The sequence below is a fragment of the Enhydra lutris genome, unplaced genomic scaffold, assembly GCF_002288905.1.
Source record: "Enhydra lutris kenyoni isolate GAN:26980312 unplaced genomic scaffold, ASM228890v2 scaffoldscaffold73, whole genome shotgun sequence".
NCBI classification, from domain to species: domain Eukaryota; kingdom Metazoa; phylum Chordata; class Mammalia; order Carnivora; family Mustelidae; genus Enhydra; species Enhydra lutris.
The window spans coordinates 3,327,289-3,350,126 of NW_019154157.1; the positions used below are offsets into that span (position 1 = coordinate 3,327,289).

At 50.4% G+C, this 22,838-nt stretch overlaps 1 protein-coding gene across 4 annotated transcripts in view; it reads left to right on the top strand.

Annotated features, from left to right (window-relative positions):
• The window catches only part of LOC111160008 (activating signal cointegrator 1 complex subunit 2), a 42,034-nt gene extending 28,513 nt beyond the window's left edge, over positions 1–13,521 (top strand). For 2 of the 4 annotated variants that reach the window (XM_022522771.1, XM_022522774.1), the window contains 8 exons: positions 49–263; positions 1,155–1,274; positions 3,624–3,633; positions 7,630–7,719; positions 7,828–7,958; positions 8,506–8,608; positions 10,012–10,091; positions 10,558–13,521. In XM_022522771.1, the coding sequence (XP_022378479.1) occupies positions 49–263; positions 1,155–1,274; positions 3,624–3,633; positions 7,630–7,719; positions 7,828–7,958; positions 8,506–8,608; positions 10,012–10,091; positions 10,558–10,729 (921 nt within the window). In that variant the 3' untranslated portion in view covers positions 10,730–13,521. Of the gene's footprint in view, positions 1–48; positions 264–1,154; positions 1,275–3,623; positions 3,634–7,625; positions 7,720–7,827; positions 7,959–8,505; positions 8,609–10,011; positions 10,092–10,557 lie in introns of all 4 variants that reach the window. The other 2 variants (XM_022522773.1, XM_022522772.1) reach the window with 1 other exon arrangement.
• Positions 13,522–22,838: the final 9,317 nt, after the last annotated feature.

Genomic DNA, 22,838 nt, shown 5'->3' on the forward strand with positions numbered 1-22,838 from the left:
ACCCACCTGGCCCAGTCTTCCCCTCCTTCACTCCAGCTTTCTCCACAGTGCATGGGGGCAGCAGCTGCCCTGGGCCCTCCCGTAGGTGGTGTGGAACTAGACTCGCTCATCTCCCAAGTGAAGGACCTGCTGCCGGACCTCGGTGAGGGCTTCATTCTGGCCTGCCTGGAGCACTACGGCTATGACCCGGAGCAGGTGATCAACAACTTCCTGGAGGAGCAGCTGGCCCCCGCCCTCAGCCAGCTGGACCGCAGACTAGACAGGTGGGAGAGAGAGGTGGGAGGTGGCTCCCGGTGCCCAGGCTGTGGCATGGCCCCGGCTGGAGGCACTCTGGGGGTCTTGTCTGGGCCCCTTCTTGGGTTCTCTGCTTCCCCCTCCTGTGCCAGAACTCAGCCCTCTGTCTCTTGCCCATGGTAGCATTTACCAGCCATGTAAATGATGGCCTCCTCTGGAAAACCTCAAAACTTTAGGTCCCTGGGGGGGTCCTCATGTGCCCCCTGCAGGGCGGAGAGTGTGCACAGCGGCACCTCACTGGAGCACCGATGTGGCATGTGACAAAGGGGTTGCCGAGCCTTTCAGAATGCCGAAGTTTCTGGCCTGCCCCTGTCATTGTCACCTTTCCAGTCAATTCCCAAGGGAGGATGGCCAGCGCTTCTCACTTTCCTCACACCTCCCTTTCAGAGTTTGGCCCACTGCTTCTCGGAAGGCCCACAGGGCCGCAGTGATGGGTACACAAATGGGTGTTTTTCCCATGAACAAATTATGTTTTTTGAATGAATGAACTTAGCTCCGTCTCTGGACAAGTTCCTTAGCTACTTTGTGCCCATTTTACAGAGGAGGGCACTGAGGCACAGAAGGGTTGAGTGTTCTTAGGGACCCATCTTGTCAGACTATTGCAAGTGTTCGGTAAGGGAGGGAACTTTGAAGAAAATCCATGTGACCAGCCCATGGGACCGAGGGGGAGCCTTGAGTGAGGGATGGCTGTGTCCCCAGGGAGGGGCCAGACGGAGCAGTGCTTTAGATCACGTCTCGTGTGGCTGTTGAAGGGGAGTGGAGAATCTGATGGAGGTAACGTGGTGGGTGTCCATAGGGCACAAGGTAGGTATCAGCTTACCGATCAGTCCCCCTTAAATTGATTTCTGGGTCACTTCCAGGCAAGTGAAGCCAGACCCGACTCCCCTGCTGACATCTCGTCACAACGTCTTCCAGAATGACGAGTTTGACGTGTTCAGCAGAGACTCAGTGGACCTGAGCCGGGTGCACAAGGGCAGGAGGTGAGTACAGTGGGCTGGGGGGTGCCAGGCTCCCCTACTCTGTATGTGCAGAGAGAAAATCAAAAGACAGTAAAGGCTCCGTCTTTATGGAACTGGCCTGAGTTTCAGTTTAGGGTCTGCCTGAGCAGTCCAGGACCTCTGTACTCCCAGCAGACAGGGCCAGCTTCTACACTTGATCTTAGCCAAAAGGCCGAGAAGCGATAGGGCCAGCTTCTCTAATAGTTACATGTTAAGCTCTGACTCTGCACGGGGTGGTTTTTAAATGAATCCCCTTGTGGATAGCAAAAGGCCAGAGGAACCTAAGCTGTCCCCCTCCTCCCTTCTTATATCTTTGGATGTGTCAACCGTCAAATCTTTGGACAATAGAGCCGAGCGGTACTTCTAGAAGCCGCCCCTCCACGTGATTTTCTCTGTTCTGTGACAAAATGAGAAAATTAAGGGCCTATACTAAGTGAGTTTTTCAGAGGGTGAACGCATTCTATTTTAAGGCCTTTCTACTTATTTTTAGTGTATGTCCCTTCTACTTTTTTGGGATTGAAAAGCCCATTTATGATTTATTCATTCATTCAACAAATATTTGCCTGGTGCTTACGGCATACTCGGCCCTGGATTTATTAGGTGCTGGAGATATAAGTGGGCAGTGAAACAGACACGGCCCCTGGCCCTGTGGAGTTTGCAGTAATCAGTTGTTCAAACAAGCAGAGTAACATTGCAGATCTAACAGGCACTATAAGGTGAAGGTGTACGGACTTCCGAGCTTCCGGTAAGGGATTTGATCTGAGTAGGAAGGCTCCTCTGAGGAAATGACATGGGACCAAGAGCGGAAGAATGAGGAAGGGTCAAAGGGTCAATTCTGAAAAGAGCGGGCAAGGAGAAACTTTCCGGGCAGAGTAAACAACAGGGATGGTGACCCCGAGATCGTGGGGAGCATGGTGATGGTCCGTGAGCTGACACATTTTATGCTTTGGAAAAAAGACCTGGCTTTGGAGTAGAGGCCCATTGGAGGGACCACGAGTCAGTCAGTAGTGATGATGGTTCAATAGAAAAGGCAAAGTAAGACATTGACAACACTGTGCTAGCCCCCAGGGTTCCTTTAAATGGTATTGGTTCATAAAATCTGGGAATTTGGGGGGCGCCTGGGTGGCTCAGTGGGTTAAAGCCTCTGCCTTCGGCTCAGGTCATAATCCCAGGGTTCTGGGTTCGAGCCCCGCATCAGGCTCTCTGCTCAGCAGGGAGCCTGCTTCCCCCCCACCCGCCTGCCTCTCTGCCTACTTGTGATCTCTGTCTGTCAAATAAAATGAGTAAAATCTTTAAAAAAAAAAAAATCTGGGAATTTAGGAACTGCAGGACAAGTACAGGCTACGCCCCCCCCCTCGTTATATACATATGGAGACAGTGAAGTTTAGAGAGGGGCAGTGAGAGACCTGCCCCGTTCTTATGATAGGAACCCCGGCAGCAGAATTGCAAGCTGCTTCATCAGTGAGGGCCCCGTGCGGCTCCCTCTCCCCAGGGCCATCTCATGCTAGAAGCTCAGCTGGCCGACGGCTTCAGGGAGCGGGCGCAGGGCAGCTATAAAGCTATCTGGCTGGGGGCACCTGGGTGGCTCAGTGGGTTAAAGCCTCTGCCTTCAACTCAGGTCATGATCTCAGAGTCATGGGATCGAGCCCCACATCGGGCTCTAGGCTCAGCATGGAGCCTGCTTCCTCCCCTCTCTCGGCCTGCTTCTCTGCCTCCTTGTGATCTCCATCTGTCAAATAAATAAATAAAATCTTTAAAAAAAAAAAAAAAAAAGGCTATCTGGCTGGCTGGACAGGAAGCAGTTGTAAACTGCTTAGTCACACACGTTGCGACATCCCCAGATCCCGGGTTAGAGATGTTATCCTGCATCAGCGGCCACTGTTCCAGACCAGCATGACCCTTGCAGCTCCTGCTATGGAAAAAGGGGCAGATGAGGAGGGCTATGCCTTGCTCCGAGGGTACTCCAAGCCGCTGGGCGGAGAGACTGGGCGGCAAATGTTTACCAAACTCGTGAAGTTGGGTCGCCTGGGGGCTGGGGATTGCAAAGAGGCAAAGCCTCCATTTATGTGTTCATTATTTATTTATTCATTCAGCAAATATTTATTAAGTGATTTACTAGCTCCAGATCCTGTGCTAGACACCAGGGAGACAAGGTGAGCAGGGCACTCGGGGCCATGCTCTCAAATGGCACAGAGACCGTGGGAAAGACTCAGGCCATTAAACGAGTAGCAACAGAGTGGGAGAGGTGCTGGGGTGGGGCATACAGGGACCGCAGTGGGGACGCCTGTCCTAATCTGGGCAGGGCAGTCAGCAAGCACATGAGAAAAGTAGCACAAGGCAGGTCACACTTGAGTTAAAAGGTAGGTGTGTGGTTAAATCAAATAGCTGCACTCAGTGGCTCAAGTAATAGGGAAATCTCTTCCTGGCATGAGAGGGAGTTACAAGGTAGGGCAGTCTAGGCTTGGTTAACCTGTGGTACAGCCTCATCATCAAGGAAGCATCTTTGCCATCTCTCGGAGCTAGTTCCTTTGAAGCCACTGGGCGGCTGCAGCTTTTTCAGCCGCAACCTCCAGAAGTGACAGTGCCAAGAGGAAGTCTGGACCAGATCTTCCTGTATCTCTTTTAGAGACCAGGAAGCCTTTCCCACAAGTCTCCAGCTCTGGTCTCATCCCAGTGGGGAGCTGGATCACAGGGCCAAGGTCCAGGCCTCCAGCAGAAGGGGGAAAGGTCAAAAGACCTGAACCAAGTGAGGGTCTGTTAGGAGTGGGATGAGGTGGACGATGGCTGTTGGGTAGATGCCAGGCACATGGGCCAAATGAAGGAGGCAGTGTGTATAAGGTGGGGTCCCATAACTCCTTTGGACTAAACTCATAATCTGGAAGATTATGAGTGTTCTCCCTCAGAAAAGGGTCTCTGGCCAAAAAAATGTCTGTGCACCTGGCTTCTTGGAGAGGCGCAGAGCACATTAGCATGTTAAAGGCTCTGACAAGTCCTGCAGTGAAAAGAAACAGGATTCACTTTGTTGAGCTGAGTAGGTGCCAGGTTCACTTTTAGTCATCATCTTATTTCATCCCTGGGATGCAGAATTAAGATTTGGCAAGGATAAGAGGCTTACTTGTGATGGATCACACAGCTCAGGAAGTACCTGAGCAGACTCGAGTTGGTAGACCTGTATTCTGGCCCTGGCTTGGCTGGTAGAAGCTGGGTGACCTTGGGAAAAGTGCTATGCCTTTTGGGACCTCCGTTTCCTCACCTGCAAAAGGAGGGGTTTTTTGCCTCCTCAGGTCCTTTAGGAGTTCAGAGGTGGGAGTCATACCCCAAGGGCCAGTTGGGCCTTGAAGGATAGGCTGGAAGAGGTGAGGAGGGGAAAAGTGGCTGGGCTTCAGGGGAGCCCACATGGTCCCTGGGCTCCCTGTCATCTTGTAAGAGGCCAAAGAAGCACCCGCTCCAAAGTCTCCAAAGCCACGGTTGCTCGTGTTTCCAGACTTGACTGGAGTTCTGGGCCTCGGATGGGTCTTTTCCTGGCTGGCATTCATTGCCTCTGACTTTTCCTTCTTGGCTCTAAATGGGGTCATGTGGCCGAAACTGCACCTCCCTGGATAGCATGCCCAGAGCACCGGGCTCCACTGTCCCTGCCTGTGTCCTCCCCAGGAGGACCCTGGGTGGGCAGAGTTGTCAAGGTTTTGCTGGCCCTGCCAGGGAGCCACATAACCAAAAGCCTACAGTGGGACCTTACGCACAAGAACCGGGGACTGGATGGACCAGGAGCTATGGGGTGTGGCAGAAAGGACTGTGACCTCTCTCATTCATCCCTGGACGCCTGGCTCAGCACAGGTCTTAGCACCTAGTCGGCCCTCAGGAAATATGTGTAGAAAGAGGGGATGTGCTCCTTCCAGTGGCACCAACCACTTGGATGAGCTCGGGCCCCTTTGCCTTGCTCCCCTCTTCTTTCCTCTTTAGCCCCCAGCCTGATGAAGAGGACCAGGTAAGGGCTGGGCCCAAAGTCACAGGCGCCCTTTCTTGGCATGATATGAAATTTTCCTGTGGACCAAGAATTTTCCCTGGTCTAGATCCAGTGCTCCCCAATGCCCCCCGCCAAGAGCCTCCATTTCCTCTCCTCCCACCCCATCCCCACTAGACCCCCTGAAGCCAGAGGTCATGTTTCCTTTCTCTGTGTTCTTAGGGCATGCTTACCTTCATTCAGCACATTTCATGATAGCTGCCGTTTGGTCGTGACCCTCTCTAGACTATGAGTTCCATGAGGCCAGATCCAGACCTCACTCTTTTCTTTTTTTTTAAGATTTTATTTTTTTATTTGACAGAGATCACAAGTAGGCAGAGAGGCATGCAGAGAGAGAGGGGGAAGCAGGCTCCCTGCCGAGCAGAGAGCCCGATGCCGGGCTCGATCCCATGACCCTAAGATCATGACCTGAGCCAAAGGCAGAGGCTTAACCCACTGAGCCACCCAGGTGCCCCGACCTTACTCTTTTTTGATTCTCTCTTGCAACTCAGCCTTAGTACCCTGCCTGCCACATAGTAGGCCCTTAGTAAAAACTACTGAAAGAAGCCAAATCCTGACCTGTCCCAGGCTCCCAGGCAGACAGCCTGAGTGATGCAGGCCCCTGTCCCTCCCTGCATCAAAAGCCAGTTAATAGAAGATTTTTATGGAAGCTGCGTATGACTTTGTACCTCTTTTTCTTCTTCTTTTTCTTCTTTTTTTACCCCCCCCCCCCAACCCTTGATACCTTCCAGAAAACCGATTTCACAGCTAAGCTGGATTTTCTTGCCTGGCATCTCATATTGATTTTCCCCTGCAGGGCTAGAAACTACATTCCACAAGCCTGCTATGTGTCTGACAAGCCAGGTTTTTCTATGGATTTGCAAAGCCACAGTTAAGAGGCCTGAGTCCCCACTGAGGCTGTGCTACAGTTCACAGATCTCAAGCACATCCCTCTCCCCTCCACCGTGCCCAAATTTCCTCACCTGTGATATATAACAGGAGTTGAACTTTTGGACTTTTTCTTCCAGTGCAATCTGATGTGGAAGATTGAACTGTAGAACAGATAGAAGGCTACTGTGAGGAAAGCAGGGGTGCGAGGAAGAAGGCAGCTACCCCTGCTCTCCCCTCACCCCCCTATGGTCTCCCGTGGCTCCCCTGAGCTTATAGTAAGTGGGCCACATGTGGCCTGCTCTTTCTTAAAATTTTTTTTTAAATTTTTTAAAGATTTTATTTATTTTAGAGAGAAACAGCATGAGCGGGAGGGGCAAAGGAAGAGAATCTCAAGCAGACTCCATTCTGAGCACGGAGCCCGACGAGGGGCTTGATCCTGGGACCCTGAGATCATTACCTGAACCTAAACCAAGAGTCAGAGGCTTTAGACTGTGTGCCACCCAGGTGCCCCTAAATTTTTGGTTTTTACTTTTTAATTTCTTTTGTAGATTTTATTTATTTATTTGGCACAGAGAGACAGCTTGAGAGGGAACACAAGCAGGGGGAATGGGAGCTGGAGAAGCAGGCTTCCTGCTGAACAGAGAGCCCAACACAGGGCCGATCCCAAGACCCTGAGATCAGGACCTGAGCGGAAGGCAGACTCTTAATGACTGAGCCACCCAGGCGCCCCTAAATTTTTGTTGTTTTAAAAGGTTCAAATAATCCCAGGCCCTACCTAAGAGTAACCATTGTCATTTGGCAGGGGACTTAATAGCTCTTTGTGCATTGACATGTAAATTATAATCTATGTGCTCATAGGAACACATAGTTTGTCTGGTTTGCCTTCTGCTTTTTATACAGCTGGGATCTTACTGCATACATTTTTCTGTAGCTTACTCAGGAGTAAGTCTTAGAATTCTTTCTGCATCAGCACAAATAGATGAATGTCATTCTTGATAACAGCCACACAGCGTTCTGTAATATAGATGTGGCACATCATTTGGCCATTTCACCTGTGATGGACACTAGTTGTTTTCCATTTTTCACTGTCACAATCAACATTGAAAAGAAAATTCCCCATCAGACCTCTTTATGCACCTGGCCAGCGGTTCCCTAGGGTGGGTGCCTCCGAGAAGAATTTCCCAGCCGAAGGGTGGGCACGTTTTACATGGCAGCATCCCTTTTGGGATGCCTTCCAGAGCAGCTGGACCGGGTCACAGGGCCACCAGCAGCGGGGACAACCGCCCCCCCTCCCCCGCCGCCCACAGCCCTCCCTTTGACACGGCTGCTTGTCAGTTTGCACGAGCCCAAGCCCATGGTGCCTTGGACACTCGCGCTCACAGCCTCCAAGGCCTGATGATTTTCCTTCCTCTCTCTGCGATGTCCCCGCTCGCCGCCGCCAGGAAGGAGGAGAACACGCGGAGCCTGCTGAACGACAAGCGGGAGGTGGTGGCTCAGCGGCAGCGCTATGAGCAGTACAGCGTGGTGGTGGAGGAGGTAGGGACCCCAGGCCTTTGCGGGGGGGCGGGGGGGAGGGAGGTGCGGAGGGAGTCAGCAGGCCCCAGGCCCATCGCCCCACACTCCTAACCCCCACACTCCTTGCAGGTACCCCTGCAGCCTGGCGAGGGCCTGCCCTACCGCGGCGACGACTATGAGGATGAGTACGATGACACCTACGATGGCAACCAGGTGGGCGCTAATGATGCGGACTCAGATGATGAGCTCATCAGCCGCAGGTGAGGCTTCGGGGCGCTAAGAGGGCGGAGTTCGGGGGGCGGGGCCGGGGGCGGGCACAGCGGTGCTCCCGAAGCCTCTTGTTCATACGGATGGGGAAGCCAAGGCCCCGATGGCATTAGCAAGTCAGTGGTAGAGCCAGGGCCTAAACTGAGCCCTTTTGACTCCTGGTGCAGTGCTCCCTCTAGCTCCAGACACCCCCTCAGCCAGTTGGTCCAACCCATCCCCAGTGGGGCAGCATTTATTTGGTTTCATGCACTCCTTTCAGATTGTTCTTAAATGCAGAAAACTCTTAGCCATGGAATCTTGGATTTCCCAGTGTGGATAAAAACAGAGCTGCCCAGCTCAGCCTCCCCTAAGCCTCCGCCTCAGATTCTGGTACCTTCAGAGAGCCTGGGGGCTGGAGCAAAGCTGGTTTAAAAGCACCCAGCCGCCTGAACCCATCCCCATCCTGATACCCACTCTCACCCAGCCCCATCGTCTCCTCCCCGAGGCTCCCTTTCCAGGTCTAATCCAGTCTTTGATCTCACTTTCTCTCTAAACCCTCAGGCCCTTCACCATCCCTCAGGTGCTGAGAACCAAAGTGCCCGGAGAAGGGCAGGAAGAGGAGGAGGAGGAGGAGGAGGAGGAGGCTGAGGATGAGGCCCCCAAGGTACCGCCTTGGCAGGTGGCAGATGAAGGGCAGGGGGCGGTTCTGAAGGGCAGATTGGGGCCACTGCACCCCTGCTTGCCTGCAGCTGGCTTTGAGGTGGCCTCACTGCCTGGGAGAAGAGGGGTTCCTCTGAGCCTAGGATGTCTGCTTGGAGAGTTGCTGGCTTGGAACTCACCTCCACTGCCCAGTGTTGGCTTAGGGGACAGGTTAGAGGCCAAGGCTTTGAGCTGCTGGGTTTGTCAGGCCCATGAGCCTGGGGGCTGAAAGAAGGACAGCTCTTGAGCAAGACAGAGAGAGAGCAAACACAAGCAGGGAAAGAAAGCAGGCAGAGGGAGAAGCAGGCTTCCTGCTGAGCAAGGAGTCCATTGCAAGACTCGATCCTAGGACCCTGGGATCATGACCTGAGCCAAAGGCAGACACTTAACCAACTGAGTCACCCAGGCATCCCAGGATGGCAATTCTGAAACTCACAGAAATGTTAGAGCCCAAGGGCCCTTGGAGGTCATCTGGCCTGGTGGGTTTGAAAATTCTGGTTTTTGGCAGCTGAACTTTTTCCTCAAATGAAACCTCAACTAGAACCTCAACATATAAAACAGGTTAAGGGTGGTGTTGCTCAGGTTGAACAGAGTGGCACCTTGGGTCCCCTGTATCCCCTTGTGCCCTCCCACCAGGGTGACAAATTCTGATGCATCCAGGCCTGGCTCCCGAGGTAACGAGTAGCAGAGACTGCCAGAGACCGTGGCTGGTGGGGCAGAAGCACACATATACCCTGTCTGAGGGGTTTCTCAGCAGAAACGGAGGCCCAGAGCTTCCAGGGCTTTCTCTTCTTCCCAGGCAAGGCACCAGCCCAGATTTTTCTGTAAAATCTTTCAGTTTTTGAATGTTATGGTTGCACTTGTTTGTGTTTCTTTTTAAACAGTACAGACTGTGAAAGCCTGTGTGTCCTCCTCCAGTCCCAGCTCTCCCCACTGCTAGTCCAGGCTCCTTTGCTTATTGGCCAAAAAAACAGTCTTCAGGAGTGGGTACTCCCGGAGCACCCCGGGGGCGGCCCTAGAGTGAGGACCAGGCAGCTCCCAGGGGCAGCTCTCTTGGCCTTCAAGGCCCTGTGTGGCCTCTCGTGGTGGCCATCCTGTCCCTCATTTGTTATCCACGCGCCCATCTGTGGTCCACCTGCTCCACCCTACCTGTGCAGGAAGCCTTCGTCCCTTTAGCGGCTTCTAAAGGACGAGAGAGGCTTCTCATGGAAAGCTTGGACCCAAGCAAGGGCGGCTGCATTACAGGGCCCCACTCCTGGCCTAGAGGCGTCTACAAGATTCAGCCGGGCACAGCTTCACAGCTACGTGAGGCTTGGGCAAATGGGGCGGCTCCTGACTCTAGATTTTTTTCTCCCCTCCCCTCCACAGCCCGATCATTTTGTGCAGGACCCTGCGGTGCTGCGGGAGAGGGCAGAAGCCAGGCGGATGGCCTTCCTCGCCAGGAAGGGGTGAGCATTTTGAAGAGCTGTGTCTGGGAGGAAAGGGGCCTTCTGGGGGGAAGGGACCCATCTGGGGAAGGCTCAGCCAAGCACCTAGTGTGTCACGTGTGTTGGTTTAATCCTCACGACAGCCCCATGACGTAGCCACTTTATCATCATCCTCATTTTACAGAGGAAGAAATAGACCATCCCCATCCCCAAGCCCTCCTCTCCTTGCTGTGGGCTGTGCTTAGCCCACAGCTGGTCCTTCCCGCAGGTAGGCCAGGGACCCATCTGGAGACAGGGCTCAGAGAAGAGAATTCACCAGACACAGGACCGGCCAGAGCCCCCAGAGCCCTGCCCTTTTGGGGCTCCATTTCTTCTCACTTGCAGTGGGACAGGGGTGTCCTGGCCCCAGCTGTGTGTCCCCTCCCAGGGACCTCTAAGAAAGGCAGTGGGCTCTTCCCATTCCCTGGGTGGCTTGTTCCTTCCTTAGGTACAGGCATGACAGCTCGACGGCAGTGGCCGGCAGCCCCCGGGGCCACGGGCAGACCCGTGAGACAACCCAGGAACGCAGGAAGAAGGAAGCCAACAAGGCAACGCGAGCCAACCACAACCGGAGAACCATGGCTGACCGCAAAAGAAGCAAAGGCATGATTCCATCCTGAGGCCGCCCTGTCAGGCCCAGCTGGGAGGGGGCAGCAGCAGACCTGCCAGGCTGAGTTACTACAGCCTCGGGTCTCCTCACCTGTTGGCCTCCTGCTGGGGCCCCAAGTTCAACTCCAACCCCTCAACAGCCTCAGCTTCGCAGCCCCTGAGAAGGCCGCCTCGTCGTCCACCAGCCAGCCGTGAGCGCCTTCTTGCAGAACACACAGTGCCTTATCCCACAGTGGAGGAGCCCCTGGGCCCAGCGAGCAGGCGAAAGGGATGGGGACAGAGCCCTAAGGCAAGCCTCACAGACCTCATGCAACAAGACACCACTTCTCTTGGTGGTTTCCTTCCCGGATGGCAGGAAACCTGTAGATTCAAAAACAAAAACAGAAAAGGCCTGCAAATAAAGTTTTTGACCCTTTCAAGCAATGATCCATGAGTGCCCCCAGCCTCCTTCCCCTGTATCCCATTCTTCAGTGACAGCCACCATCAGGAGAGTGAGAGAGCAAGGTGATCGCCTGCTCTGTTCATCAGCCTGGCATGCTTGCCTCTTGTTTTAACCCCTCCTGAGGTTGCCCTGCTTTGTCTGTCCCTGAGCACATTACTCCCTCCTCTGAACCTCTAGTCCCTGCTTGTGGAAAGAAGAGATGAAGGTGTGAGGCCCTCTGGTCCCCTCCATGCTCTCGTTCAGTCCCTGCAACCTCCACCCCTAGAGGGAGGGAGTATTTCCAGCCCTGTGGTGTAGGTGAGGCGCTGAGAGCTGGAGGTGCCTGCCCAGGCAACAGGCAGGGGGGTTGGGGGAAGAACAAGGATCAGACCCTCAGTCTGACCCCTGGCCTTTATAGAGTCCTAGACTCCCATAGGTGGTGTCATTGCCATCTCACAGCTGGCCCGAGGACACTTGTCCAGTAGCAAAGCCAATACCAGAAGTCAGATCCTCCAGAGTCAAGGAGTCAGAGACCAGAAGACGCCTGTGAAGAAGGTCCGTGCCAAGCCCTGTTGAAGGACTTGGGCCTAGTTCCTCAAAACCCCACCCGGGTGTGGTCAGTCGGTTGATAGTGTGACAGCAGGTGCCAGGCATCCCGATTCCTGGTCTCCCCTCACCCCCAGATTGTTGCTGATCAACAGAGGATCGAGTGTGCGGTATTTGCCGGCCTGATCCTCCCCAGCCCGGCCTGGAGTCCATCCATGGGAGCCGGGGCCCCTGCCCAGCTGGACCTTGACAAATCACCCGAGATGCTTGTGTAATTTATTTGCACGTGGTTTGGATGAGTGTCCGGAGCAGTGAGGCAGACAGGCACTTGACGAATTGGTTTTGTTAGGTCAGCCGCACAAGTGAAAATCAATAGCAATTCCTCTGAGTCACACCAGTTCTCTTGTTGCATTTGAGATGCAGACCAGAGAGGGGAGCGGTGTCTTCCCCTCCAACTGCTGAATTAGCTGAGATCGGGCTCAGGGTCAGCCACTCTGACAGGCAGCAGGAAGACTCTGTTTCCTCCCAGAGGCCTTTGCCAGGGGACCACACAGGTGAGGGTCATTTCTTTATTGTCTCCCTGAGCTCCTCAGACCCAGCTCTTGGCGCTGGAGCAAGGCGAGGTAAATTGGGGGAGCCCTGGGCTTTACCCACCTTACCTGTTACTGTTCACACACCCCTTCTCGCCTTCATTTTGTCATACGTACCTCCTGACCTCTGGGAGCGGCGTTCAGGCCTCACCTTGGCATCCCGGTCTAAAGGATTAGAGAAGACAAACGATTTTTCAAACTTTCCAGAATGTACTGCCAGGCCAAACTTGATCACCCTTGAAGAACTATTCTTCCTCATTGCAGATCTTGAGGGCTCCCCCTTCAGGGATGCTTTGCAAACACCTCACGCAGGAGTCCTCCAGAGCAGTGCTGGCAAGCACAACCCTTCGCCTCTCAGGGCCTCAGTTTTCCCATCTGCAAAGTGGGTACATTGGGCCAGGTGAATGGTTTCCACTTGGTGCCAATTAAATCCTCTGAGGAGGCCCCAAGGTTTAAGATGGGCAATGGCAAAAGTGTTACAAGTGAAGTAGGGTAGGAGCCCCATACCCTGCTCATTTGATCCCTGGGCCCCACCACCCCACCGCTGCTCCTAAGCAGGAATTTCCAAGTGCCTTCTCTGCACCCTGTTAGAGAACACAGCTATCACAGGCATTTCCCAGGAAGCTTTTACGACCCAGTGCCTCCAAGAGGACTTAGGATTTTGAGTGCCATTATTTCTAGCTCAAGAGGGGCACTGATGGCAAATATGTCTGTCTGAACAGGGCTTCTGGACCTCTGTGAGGTGGGGAGGGCAAGGCAGGGCCTGTCATTGATTTAAAAAAAAGGGACCCGGGAGCCCAAGGAGGCAAGTTAGCAGTGGAGCCTGGATGCAGGTCGGTCCTTAGCCCCAGGTGCAGTCTGGAAAAGGAAACGATTAGCAGGAGCCTGCCTGTCCCTGTCACACCGGGAGCTTGGGTTGAATAATGCATAATGCAGAGAGGGAGACCCAAGAACCACAAACAAAAATAAACCCACCAAAAATGCAGGGGGTGGTTGTGGAGCCCCCTACTTTAAAATGATGTCAATGAACACTTGGTAGCAATGTGAGAAACAAAATATTGAAGAGTAAGTTTGTTGGTGGTAATGGTGTTTTTTAAGAGAATGAACTGGATGGTAATGCTCCACGATTGTGAAAATATTTTTGGAAAACTTCGTGTACAGACTAAGTCTGGAAAGCAATGTGCATAAATGAAAATGACAGTAAGACCATGATATTTGTAATGAGAATAAAAGCGCTTACCGAGTACTCACTGCGGCCAGAGTTTTCTGCTGGGCTCTTTCCTTGTGTTATCTTGTCGAACTCACACCAGGTAGGTTCAGATGAGAAAACCAAGGTCAGAGAGGGCAGGTGACCTGTTTTACATTCCACACTTACCATATGACCAAGGAGGGCTTCAGGCCCATGATTTCCTAATGCCCACGCTTCTAACCCCTATGCCACATGCCATCCTTTCTTTCTTTCCCCACCTCCGCATCCTTGTCACTAGTGTCCTTAACAAAGAAGAAAATATAAGCCCAATAGCTATAGGACAAGAGGATGGGAAATCCCAATTCATCAGACCTTTTTTTTTTTTTTTCACTTTGTTTTCAGATTGGTTTGTCCTTTCCTCTGTGTGTCCAGTCTGCCGCGAAGCCCACTGAATGATTCTTCATTTTTATGTCCAGGGGAAGCAGAGAAAAGGCTTGCGGGGGGCGGGGGGAGCAGAGAAAAGAGCTCTCTCGACAGAGATGGAGACAGCAGACCCTGAGGAGCACAGAGGCCTGGGAGGGGGCAAAAGGGTCCAGGGTGAATATGGAAGAAGGGTGGGAAAGAGGATGGGAGCCCCAGAATTAGGACCACAGGCCAGGCCATGGCCCAGACATTTGTCCAGAGCAGCTCCCAGTATGAACTGGCTGTCCTCAGGGCTTGGGGCATGGACGGTCAGCCTGGTTGGAAGGACCAAGGGAGGAGAGGCTAAATGCATCCACTCGGCACATGTTTACCAAGGTCTACTAGGTGCCAGGCACTGAGTCAGGCATGTGTGAGAAAGACCAGCCCCTCATCCCCTGCCCTCGTGGAATTCACAGTCCAAGGTGGGATCTGGACGTTAAGACATTTTGGGAAAGTGATTTAGTCACAGTTGTACTAAGCCCTAACAAATGAATGAAGAAATGAACAGGCAAGATAAACAGAAAGAAGCCAAGAGCAAAGAGACTTTCCAGAAGCAGCAGGTAGTGGGGGTGCCTGGGTGGCCCAGTTGGTTAAGTGTCTGCCTTCGGCTCAGGTCATGATCCCAGGGTCCTGGGATCGAGCGAGGAGTCAGGCTCTCTGCTCAGTGGGGAGCCTGCTTCTCCCTCTCCTTCTCCCCTCCATGCTCCCTACCACCTCTGGCTCTCTGTCTCTCTCAAATAAATAAAATCTTTTTAAAAAAAAGAAAAAAAAAAGCAGCAGCAGAAAAGGGTAGTGGTCACAGCGTCAGGCAGCAGCTGGGAGGTCAACCAGGCTAAGTCAGTGAAGCTCATGAGGGGCTTTGCCCCACCTCCCCAAGAAGGGAAGACATGGAAAGAATGGAAGGTGAGGAAGAGAAGGCAGGAGAGTGGGCCCTTCTTCCAAGGAACATGGCTTCAGGAGGAAAAGAGAGCTGAGAGGAGAGGAAGGAGCCTTGGAACCCAAACCGTTTTTTTTGTTGTTTTTTAAAAGATTTTATTTATTTATTTGGCAGACAGAGATCACAAGTACACAGAGAGGCAGGCAGAGAGAGAGGGAGAGGCAGGCTCCCCGCTGAGCAGAGAGCCCGATGCGGACCCTGGGATCACGACCTGAACCGGAAGGCAGAGGCTTTAACCCACTGAGCCACCCACGCACCCCACCCAGACTGTTTTGATGGGATGTCTAGGAGGAGGGGAGGCACCAGGGCTCTAGAAAATGTGCTTGGGGGAAGGCTAGTCCCCAGTAGGAGTTTTCCCTGTCTGCGAGCGGAAGGAAGGGCTACTCCTTAGAGGGTCTAACTTGAAGGAGGTGTTTCATTAGGAAAGATTAGTGAGCCCAGGAGATAAGACACGGAGGCGCAGACTTGCAGCCCCAGGGCAGGATGTAGCCTCTCTATTGGAGGCCTGGACGGAGGGAGAGAGAATTGTGCTCAGACTTCTGCAAAGGAGAAAGACAGACGAAAGCAGATAGGAGTCCGTTATGTGGTTAAAGGTGTGGGGAAGAGATAAGGACCACGGGAGGAATGCACCAGTCAGCTAGAGTTTAAAACAGTGTTAGAGACACTAAAAACAAGATTATCACAGGACACGCAGGGGAGCGCAAGAGGGTGATCAGGCCTTAGAGGGATAGAAAGGATGTCAGGAACACGGTTTCAAAACAGCTAGGACAAGGGGTGGGGCACTTCGATGATTCAGCTGTACAGTCATCCCCAAGGCTCTCAGCCCCTATTTTGTGGATCAAATATGCTAATTAGGCACTGTTCCCTGAAGACTGTGCAGGGAGGCCCCCCCACCCCCGTAATGTACTCATGGTAACAACATAACAAAACCACGGCTGGTAGGCGTGTGCTAAAAACATTAGAAGCATTATGTCACATAGCTTCCCAACCACCCTGTGAGGTATTGCTATCATTATCCCATTTTCCACAGGAGGAAACTGAGGCTCACAGAGGGGAAGCAACCTGCCCAAGGTCACCTAGCCAGAGAGTAGCAGAACTATAATTCAGGGGCACTTGGGTGGCTCAGTCAGTTAAATGTCTGCCTTCGGCTTGGTCATGATCCCAGGGTCCTGGAATCGAGTCCCGCATCAGACTCCCAGCTCTATAGGAAGCCTGCTTCTCCCTCTCCCGCTCCCCCTGCTTGTGCCCCCCTCTCTCTGTGTTTCTCTCTGTCAAGTAAATAAATAAAATCTTAAAAAAAAAAAAAAAAGAACTAGAATTCAAAACCAGGCATGCGCTATTTCCATGCCTAGAACCAAGGCAAGAGAGCAAAGGGACCCACAGCAAGGACTGCATTTGGAAAGTTCGTAAGGTGAGATTTGAGGAAGCTTGGATCTTAAATGTCAGGTTAAGGAATTTGAACTTGCTCTTAGCAGTAGTGGGGAGCCATTGAAGCTGTTTGAGCAAGGGAGTTTATCTGGCGGTCTTATGAAGGTGCAGTGGAGAAGAAGTGTCCAGAGCAGCCAAGGAAATTTTCTGTGCAGGAGTTTCGAAGGGAGGAAAGGCCGGGAACAGCAGGAAGACAGTCAGCCAATACCCTGTGAGTACAGGGGAACTAAGTGGCTCCCAGCTGACACTCTCACTACATTCCATCATTGCCTTGTCCTTGATGCCAGCGGGAGTCTGCCCTTGGCATTCAGTCTGTGTATAAATCCAAGCCTATCAGTCCAAGGCCCCAGTGAAGAGAGCTAAATGATTTTTACACAGCACCGAGCTGTGGTTACAAGCACAGCCTCTGGAGCCAACTATCCTGTATTTGAACCTCTGTTCTACTTTCTTGAGCTGGGTTACCCTGGGCAAGATATGTAACCTCTCTGAACTTTCATTTTCTACTTGTACAGTGGGGTAGAGAGCAGTGCCCGCCCCGGGCTGGGGAATCTAGTAACATAGGGTATGTTAATGGTACCAGGCCCAGGTGTGTGTGTGTGTGTGTGTGTGTGATCCTCTGGGTGGGCTGGTGCCTGCCCCTTTTCCCGTGTTCATCCTTTGCTCACACTGAAGTAACGGCCATAACCTCTATTTTGCCTGCGGAATTTGTATTCCCTCCAACTTTGCACATTGCTCAGACATTTTAAATTCATTGATTCCTGTCCTTTCCTCACAAGACTTCAAATTCATTTGTAGGACAGACTTGCTCCTTGTTATTGGAAGAACTGGCTGAGTTACGGGATGAAATCTATTTCTGTTTAATAACTTACATGGCTTTCCCCCCTCTTATTACAAAAGCGGTAACAACCTTCTCAGTGTGGTTCACATCAGTAAGCAAAGAGAAAGAACACCTCCACCACCCGGAAATAATTGCCGTTAGGATTTTAGCCCTATGACATTATTTTAGAAAAAGGAATATACATAGGCACTTGATTTTTTTTTTACATAAGCATTTTCCACAAACATGGGATCATATTACATAGGCGCTTATCCCTGTTTTTTTTTGGTTAGTTGGACATAGTGAACATGTTTCCCTTTCTCATCTGTATCCTCTTTAAAGGGTTAGCAGTGTTCTCCTGTGATACTGTCGTGCCTGGAGTTGTTCGTGTTGTTTGTTTCTCATTATTTGCTATTAAGCTGCAACGATCAATCTCCTGGCTAAATAATTGTCCAATCCACGGTTATTTTCTCAGGGTAAATCCTTAGAATTGCTGAGTCAAGTTTCTTGACTGTTGAATTAGCCCCTCCCACCAGCCGAATTTCAGAAGGATCATTTCCTGTATCTTTGCTCACGCTGGGTATTATCACAATTTTTACAAATCTTCACGAGTTTAATAAGTAAAAGGGTTTCTAGCTATTTTGATTTGGCAAATCTGTTCTTGCAGGTCCTCAAGGAGTAGATGGGTCTTAAGGTCTAAAATGGATCTGAGAGCATGTGGGGAATGGGCAGAGTGGGTGAAAGGTGGCGGGAGATGCAGACTTCCAGTTATGGAATGAGTAAGTCATGGAAATAAAAGGCGCAGCATAAGGAATATAGTCAATTCCATTAGAGGAGCGTTGTATGGTGACAGATGGTAGCTACATTTGTGAGCATACCATAAAATACAAACTTGCCAAATCACTCTGTCGTACACCTGAAACTGATGTAACATTGCGTGTCTGCTATAGTCGAATAAAAAAATTAATTAAAAAAAATTAAATGGGGGGTGCCTGGGTGGCTCAGTGGGTTAAGCCGCTGCCTTCGGCTCGGGTCATGATCTCAGGGTCCTGGGATCGAGTCCCACATCGGGCTCTCTGCTCAGCAGGGAGCCTGCTTCCCTCTCTCTCTCTCTCTCTCTGCCTGCCTCTCTGTCTACTTGTGATCTCTCTCTGTCAAATAAATAAATAAAATCTTAAAAAAAAATTAAATGGGGTGCCTGGGTGGCTCAGTCAGTTAGTCATCTGCCTTCAGCTCAGGTCATGATCCCAGGGTCCTGGGATCGAGCCCCACATCGGGGTCCCTGCTTGGCGAGGAGCCTGCTTCTCCCTCTCCTGCTCCCCCTGTTTGTGTTCTTTCTCTCTGTCCAATAAATAAATAAAATCTTTTTTTTTTATTAAATAGACTGGAGAAATAAACCTCTTACACACTAACCCCCAGCTCAGAATCTGCTTCCTGGGGAACACAGCCTGTGATAGGCAGCCTCTCTGTGTCTACTGGGGAAAAGCCTAGAATGTTCCAAGGGCTGGGCCTTTCTTCTTTGAGCTGCCAGGCCAACTTGGACTCTACCCAGTGCTGCAAAGTTTTGAACCTTGGCAGGCACCCCTAGAGTGCCAGCCTGGATAGCCCCTGGCTGGGTTAATTAAGCAGTCAGCTGAGTAAGGATTTATTGCACTTACCCCTTACTCCCCCTTGACACCCCTCCAAGATGACAACATCTCCAGAAATAACAAGAATCATAGTTGCCATTGTGCAATATCATGGCGGTATTTGACAGTTGAGGACACTGGCTCAGGAACAGTAAATAACTCGCCTAAATTCACACAGCTGGTGAGTGGCAGGGCTTGAATTCTAACCCAGGACTGTCCATTCTAAAATCAGTGCTCTTTACACCTCACTAGAGCTCTTCAGTGGGAATAATACAACGACCTCTTGGATCACTGTTCAAATAAATTGACACATAAACTGCAAAGCGCTTAGTACAATGCCTGGCTCACGGTAAGTGGTCGATAAATGTAAGCTATTCATCAGAAACCCTCCAGAGGCTTACCTGTCTTTTTAGAATGGAATCCAAACTCTTGCAGCATGACCTATAAGATCATGACCCTATCTATTACTGCCTCACTTCCTTCAGTTCCGTGAATAAACCAAACCCACACCCACCTCAGGGCCTTTGCGCTGGCTGTTCTTGTTTCCTAAAATACTCTTGATCTTTACCTGGCTGAGATTTCCATTCAGATCTCAGCTCAAATGCCATCTCCATGGAGAAATGTTCCCTGACTTCCTACCTGAGCATCTCACACTGCTCTTTAAGCCTGAGTCAGTCCCAAATGTCACGTTGCTTTATTTTATTCATAGCCCTTAATGTGAGCTGACGTTCTTATTTAATTTCTTATTTACCATCTGTCTCCCCTACTAGAATGCAAGCTGCGAGAGGGTAGGGATCTTTCTTGTTCTTCACTGTGTATGGGGTCTAGAACAGGGCCAAGCAGAGTAGGCACTCAATAAAGATGTATTGGTTGACAGACTGACTGAATAAATGAGAAATTTCTTCCAGTTTGGAGAGATTTTTGAAAACAAGAGAGAAGCTAGGAGAATAGGACATTAGCTCAAATACTCTTAGCTGAGAGAGTGGTCCTGCTTGCTCAGAGGAGAGCTATACTGGATGCCAACTTCTCAGAAGAGGATTTCAGAGGCCTTCAGTAACTAGCTTATTGAGGTTTCCAAGCATTTAGCTTTTCCTGACACCTGTGCGAGGGGAGCAGGTGGGGAGTCCCCAGAGCTTTCTAACCGTAAATACTGTCCCAGCTCTTGCCTCCAGGAAATGCCTCAAGCTGAGCTTGGGAGGAAAGTTTTTCCAGTAATAAAAAACTTCTTGGTGCCAGTCTGAGGCGGGTGCTAATCCTCACTTCCCCCACCTGTGAGGCATACCCACCCAGGGAGCTCTGGGGAAGCCCAGCTCCCAGTTGGCAGTGCCACGCAAGGACGAACCCTCACTGGGAGCTCAGGAAGGGAAACCCTGGGCTTCCCAGCAGCTGGGTTCTAGGCCTGGAGCCAGAGCTGGGGGCTCACATTTTGCATTTCTCTGTGTTCACACCCTCTCTGGGCAGCCCCCTTCTAATTGATTCCTCCCCCATTATAAGAATAATACATGCCTGATGCAGAAAACTTAGACATTGGAGAGAAATACAACAGGAAATGACTCTCCCGGAGTTAACCACTATTAACAATTGGTTGTGAGCATTTCCAGTTTTTCTCTTATACACATTTACCAAAAAACCACATGGTGCTTTATATGAATTTACAGCTTGTTTTTTCCACTTAGCTTTGTACTTTGATGCTTTATGTGCACTTTCTTCTTAAGCATTTTTTACTTTTTCTTTTTTCTTTTTTTCTTTAGAAGACTTATTTATGGAGCACATGGGAGGCTCAGTCAGTTGAGTGTTACGTGTTTTTTTTTTGTTTGTTTGTTTTATTTTTTCTGAGAGAGAGAGAGGGCACAGGCACCAGGAGGGGTAGGGGAGGAGCAGAGTGAGAGGGAGAGAGAATCCCAAGCAGGTTCCATGCTGAGCACAGAGCCAATTTCGGGGCTCAATCCCACAACCCCAAGATCAGGACCCAAGCCACAATCAAGTGTCGGATGCTTAACTGAGTGAGCCACCCAGGCACCCCTGTTGTGTACTTTTTAAAGATTTTATTTATTTGACAGAGAGAGAGAACTCACACAAGGAGGAGGAGCAGGGGAGGGAGAAGCAAGCTCCCCACTGAGCAGGAAGCCTGATGTAGGACTCAATCCAGGATCCTGGGATCATGACCTGAGCCAAGGCAGACACTTAAATGACTGAGCCACCCAAGTGCCCCTATGTGCATTTTATTTTTTTAAAATATTTTATTTATTTATTTGACAAAGAGAGAGAGCACAAACAGAGGAAATGGCAGGCAGAGAGAGAGAAAGAAGCAGGCTCCCGTTGAGCACAGAGCCTGATGTGGGACTCGATCCCAGGACCCTGGGACCGTAACCTGAGCTGAAGGCAGAGACTTAACCCTCTGAGCCACACAGGTGCCTCTGTATTTTTTTGTAGTAATTGCCTGTTTGTGTTATTAGCCTTAGCTTCCAAGTTATTCACCTTTTTCTTAGTAACTTGGCAGACTGCTTCATGTATTAGTGAGGTTGGTACTTTGCCATATTTGATAGGTATTTTCTTCAAGCCAAACAAGGTTTTAAATGACTGCTTATTGGGGCACGTGGGTGGCTCAGTAGGTTAAGCCTCTGCCTTCGGCCAGGGTTATGATCTCAGGGTCCTGGGATCGAGCCCCACATCGGGCTCTCTGCTCAGCAAGAAGCCCGCTTCCCCCTCTCTCTCTGCCTGCTTTTCTGCCTGCCTCTCTGCCTACTTGTGATCTCTCTCTCTGTCAAATAAATATTTTTTTAAAAAATTAAAAATAAATAAATAAATGACTGCATATTTCACCAAAATAGTAATTCCCGTTTTAGATATATTTTCATTTTTCCCATAATATAAAACACTATGATGAACATCTTTTGTGGACACCTGCATTTTTAAAGGAAAATTTGCCAGAAGTAGGATTTCTTAGGTCAAAGGTATGCACATTAATGATTTTAATACATAGATGCAAAATATCTTTCAGGAAAATGGTTCACACATGATTTCCTATAGTACACGGGTCCCATATCTTTTTTTAAAATTTAAATTACTTTAATTCAATTAATATATGATGCATTATTGGTTTCAGAGATATAGGTCTGTGATTCATCAGTCTTATAGAATACCCAGTGCTCATTACATCACATGCCCTCCTTCATGTTCACATATCTTTGCTATATAATGGCATTTACAACATCTCCTGTAGTTCAAGCCTCATGTTTGCCACCATGTGCCTAGTGGAACCTAGCACAGTGCCTCACACACAGTGGCCATCTCGATCTTTGTTGAATGAATGACTGGAGTATGGTCCTTGAACCCCTCTTCCTCAATTCCTGCTGCTCCATAGCCTGCTGGCAGAATCTTCTGGTTCTCCAGGTCCTTAAGCATCCCCCCATGTGTCTCTGCCAGCAGTTATGTCCATGTGCCAGGGTCTATGACTATGTTAATTGCATTTAACAACTCCTTTAACACTCAAAAAGAACCTATACAGAAGGCACTCCCATCATCCCCATGTAATAGACCAGGAAACTGAAGCTCAGAGAGGTCAAGTGCCTTGCCCTTGGTTCACACAGCTAGCACTGGTAGAGTGAGGATTCAAACCCACCAAGTAAGCACAATGATAAACCCAACTTATTAGAGACGGAAACTCGGCAGGATAGTCAGAGTTCTGGTCCAACTTCATCATCAGCAGATGGACTATGGCCCAGAGAGGTAAGCCAACTCGTCCGAAGACACTCAGCAAATTAAAGGCAGAATGGAGACAGGACCCTGAAGCAGGGTTTTTTCCCCAGCTGAATCCGGGTCTTCCCTATGGTTAAGCCAGTTAGCTCTCCTTTGTAGGACTTAAAAATGGAATTATTGGGGCTCCTGGCTGACTCAGTAGAGCATGTGACTTTCTCTTAATCTTTTGTTTTTTTTAAGTTTTATTTTTATTTAAGTGATCTGTACACCCAATGTGGGGCTCAAACTCAACCCTGAGATCAAGAATTGCATGTTTTACTGACTGAACCAGCCAGGCCCCCTATGCATACAATTTTTTTTTTTTTTTAAGATTTTTGTTGTTTATTTGTCAGAGAGAGACAGC